Here is a 3,762-nt window from a genome sequence, read left to right as displayed (position 1 = left end):
TTATTACGCCAATCCTATTGGTCCCATTGTAGACCAATGTAACACCATTATTAAGAAGAGTGTCATCTCCAAAAATCTAGTGTTCGAGGTACATTAACGGTTTGATACATTTTACCTGTGTAAATCAAGTCGCGTCTCGCCAAATTAGACAAAAAGTTGACACCACTGTTTTTTTTCTATCTCATTACCCGAAAAGAGACAAACCCACGTCAGATTTGTAGTTTTGCATATAGACATGTCTTGATGAAGGGTAGAAAAGGAAATTTAATAAAAAACAAGGTCAATATGGACATTACATGTTTATAAATAAAGGCAAACTCTGCACAATCCAAAGTAACAGCGGACTCCTTAGTCTTCACTCCACCTTTATAAATAAAGTCTCTCTTGATGTACCCACTCTAAAACATCCACTTGTTTCACCAAAGAAGAACACCTCTGCCGAGTGTTTAGAGACACGCAGAGAGAGATAATATGACGAGCAATATGAAAACTCAAGTTGATGATCAAATGGTTCTCCTCTCCCAGTATTATCCTGGGATTTACGATCAACTCATACCAGAACAAGGTTCGAACTTTTCTTATATATATACATATATATACATGTTTATGCATTTGTGAAGTTCGATGTTTGATTGTAGTTTCTTATAACTATGTTGTACATATATAGGGGAAGTTGTGAAACCACGAAGAAGACGAAAGAAGAACAAAGCAGATGGAAACAGCAGCATGATGAGAAAAAGGAAGCTTAGTGATGAACAAGTGAATCTTCTTGAGCAAAACTTCGGAAATGAACATAAGCTTGAATCGGAGAGAAAAGATCGGCTTGCTTCTGAACTTGGGCTTGACCCACGTCAAGTTGCGGTTTGGTTTCAAAACAGGCGAGCTCGATGGAAGAGTAAGAAGCTCGAAGAGGAATACTCGAAGCTCAAGAGTCAACATGACTCCACTGTTCTTGAAAAATGCCAACTCGAATCTGAGGTAACCTTTTTTTTTTCTATGATATATGCAAAGAATTTGGACACAAAAAACAACATGAATAATTAAGGGATCCTATGTGGTCCTTCTTTACTCGTGATAGGGATATAATCTTGTATATCCACATTTTTCTTATTCCTTGATATTTCCAAGAAACTTTTTTTCCCATTTGTGTTGATCATTTCCTAGAAGGTTCAATCAGTTTGTGTTGATCATTTATTTTCCATTAGTTATTAAATACCCAAGAAAAAAAACCTAAAAGAAAGTTAAAGGGAGGTCGATTTTCAGCTAAGTGATAAAGATTGTTTTAACTTTTAACCATTTATTTTTACATTTCTATATAGATTTTTTTATGGAAGTATGGATAAGTATTAATTATGGTTAGTTACTTGGAATTTAAGTTGGTTGCTCATTTACTGTTTTATGAAGTTGACTACCATTACAGTAATTAATTCCTTTTTTTACATTCTTCTTCTTGTACACTCAAGATAAATAGACTCTTATCCACTTTAAGCTAAAAATAAGCAAGCTTAATTCGGAAAATGCATGGACTCAAGGCTCGAGAAAAACTAAAGTAATGCCATTTTTTCAACTAATTGGAAAGCAACAAGTGTAATAGAAAACTATAATATAATTTTGACAAGAATAAGGAGACTAAAATCCCATTGGTCCAGCAAAGTGTGATATAATTACAAGTGTCCCTCTATAGTTTTTTAAGGTTGACAAGGCTGTTCTACAGTGTTCTTTGTGGAGTAGCACATGATATATATATATATATATATCCGTATATCACCCCCACGTGGGCCTTAATCTTTAATCTTTTCTATAAATATTAACGAAATTTATTAACCATTGATTTTGTGTACAGATTCTAAAGCTCAAGGAACAACTCTCCGAAGCTGAAAAACAGATAAACAGCCTAGTGGAAAGGTCAGATGGAATATCGAGCACAAGTCCATGTTCATCGTTTTCAATGGAGGCCATGGAGCCACATTTTCTTGGGGGATTTGGGATGGAAGGATTGGAGAATGTATTTTGCTTGCCGGAAAACAACTATATACATGGATCATTGGATTGGATGAACATCTAATTAATTATAGGGAAAATGTAATTAAATAATTTTAGTATTAATTAATCATGTAGTCTTGTAGATAGTAACGATCTAATGTACATCTTTTCTCCTTGTTGTCTAGTTAATGGTATTTCCTTGACTTAATAGAAATATCCCTAGTATGTTGTCATAATACTAAATTCTTAGTGGGTTGCTTTTTATATTTATCAATATTGTAGTACATTTTCTACTTTAGTTCTCTAGAAAGCTCTATAGAAAGTTAATTGCATGAGGGGAATATGGTCATTTGATGGATATATAGAAGATGCATGCATGATGCATGTCCATGCATATACGTGTATGACCAGGAGATTTCCATATATAGTTCATATTTCGACCGCAAGGAAGGTGTACTAAACTCAGAACGCTAGATATTCTTCCAAAAGATGGTGTACTTTGAATACACAGAGTTATCGCATCATAATTTGTACGTAGTACATATTTCATATAACAAGATTTTTGGTACATTATTAATCTTAATCAACAATTGATTAAAACTATTTTTAGCATGTTGCATTTATGAAAAGAACAATGTCAATTACCCAAAGAAGGAAGAAAGAATGATTTAGAGCTTTATGAAAGAATGTGTCTAAGTAACTTAACTACATTATAATTTTAACAACAAAGAGCGCAATAACAAGCAGACACTTACTGATGAGATTCCCTTTGTTGTCACTATCAAGGTAATCCATATATACTGATGTCGATTTCCAACATTAAATCTCAAATGGGACCCAACTAGAGATAACGAGTGGTTGATATTCCTTCTAATGGATAATTTGCGTTCAAGGGCTTTTAGGATTCTGTAAAGCGAAGATAATGACATGTAAATAATTAGACACAAAGGGATTGGTGATACTTAATTTAATTAGGTAGAACCCATAGAGCATAAAACACAGATATAAAGTGACACGAATGCTACTAATAAGTTTAATAATCATAAACTGAATAATGTAAGTAGCTTCCTGATCATATGAAAGAAACAATAGGACACTAATGACAACAATTGACCTGTTTTATCATTAGAATGGACATTCTCAAACCAAGCAAGAACTCTAGGCAACATAATGACTTCTCGGTAAACACACAAACAAAAACAAGTGGGTGTCAATCAGTTTGTTTCTTAAAAAGTAGAACAATGATGAATAGATATGAAAAACAGTAATAATTGGAAAGAAATAAAAAAGAAAAACTGTGCTTGAAAAATGATCCCCTACAATTCATTAGAAATACAGGTAACTTTGTACCATACTACCAGAGCCAGGCAACTGAAATTAAACGTACAAGCAGGTGGATAACTGCCTTTGTAGGAGTCTGAAAAAGCAGCATAGGTGGCATACATAGAAGGCAAATGAGAGAAACCTCGATGAACCATGACTGAATATTAGAGCATCTTTTTTATGGAGAGCATTAGACCATGATATATTTTTTTAAGAAGAATCTAGATAGCACATCGATGGTGACTGGTTTATTTCTCCCATACAAAAAAAAAATAATGGAATAGGATGGAACATGGACTCTTTTACGATTTGTTAGTAAAAGATGTTAATGTCATTTTCATCCTTATAATAAAAATATCCCTATAAAGTTTTCATCCCCATCCTTTCCGATCATGCATCATGTAACAAATGTTGAAAATAAGCTAGACTTAGAGGGTATTTTGTAATACCGTGATA

The 3,762-nt window shown here is 33.4% G+C and overlaps 1 protein-coding gene and 1 long non-coding RNA gene across 2 annotated transcripts; one reads left to right on the top strand and one right to left on the bottom strand.

Moving 5' to 3' along the window:
* Positions 1 to 325: 325 nt before the first annotated feature.
* On the top strand, positions 326 to 2,269 carry LOC111882024 (homeobox-leucine zipper protein ATHB-40). The gene is made up of 3 exons (XM_023878392.3): positions 326 to 565; positions 668 to 978; positions 1,844 to 2,269. Exons 1-3 carry the CDS (start codon positions 472 to 474, stop codon positions 2,063 to 2,065), a joined length of 627 nt encoding a protein of 208 aa, XP_023734160.1. The 5' UTR covers positions 326 to 471; the 3' UTR covers positions 2,066 to 2,269.
* A 368-nt stretch (positions 2,270 to 2,637) lies between these two features.
* Positions 2,638 to 3,553, bottom strand: LOC122196892 (uncharacterized). Its single transcript, XR_006189341.1, has 2 exons — positions 3,371 to 3,553; positions 2,638 to 2,889 (listed from the first exon to the last, which is right to left on the bottom strand). It is a non-coding gene; the product is annotated as an uncharacterized LOC122196892 (long non-coding RNA).
* Between the last annotated feature and the right edge of the window lie 209 nt (positions 3,554 to 3,762).

The sequence above is a fragment of the Lactuca sativa genome, chromosome 3 (genome assembly GCF_002870075.4).
Source record: "Lactuca sativa cultivar Salinas chromosome 3, Lsat_Salinas_v11, whole genome shotgun sequence".
Lineage (NCBI taxonomy): Eukaryota > Viridiplantae > Streptophyta > Magnoliopsida > Asterales > Asteraceae > Lactuca > Lactuca sativa.
Note: the sequence above shows the minus strand (reverse complement) of the source record. Positions and strands in the feature narration are given on the sequence as shown.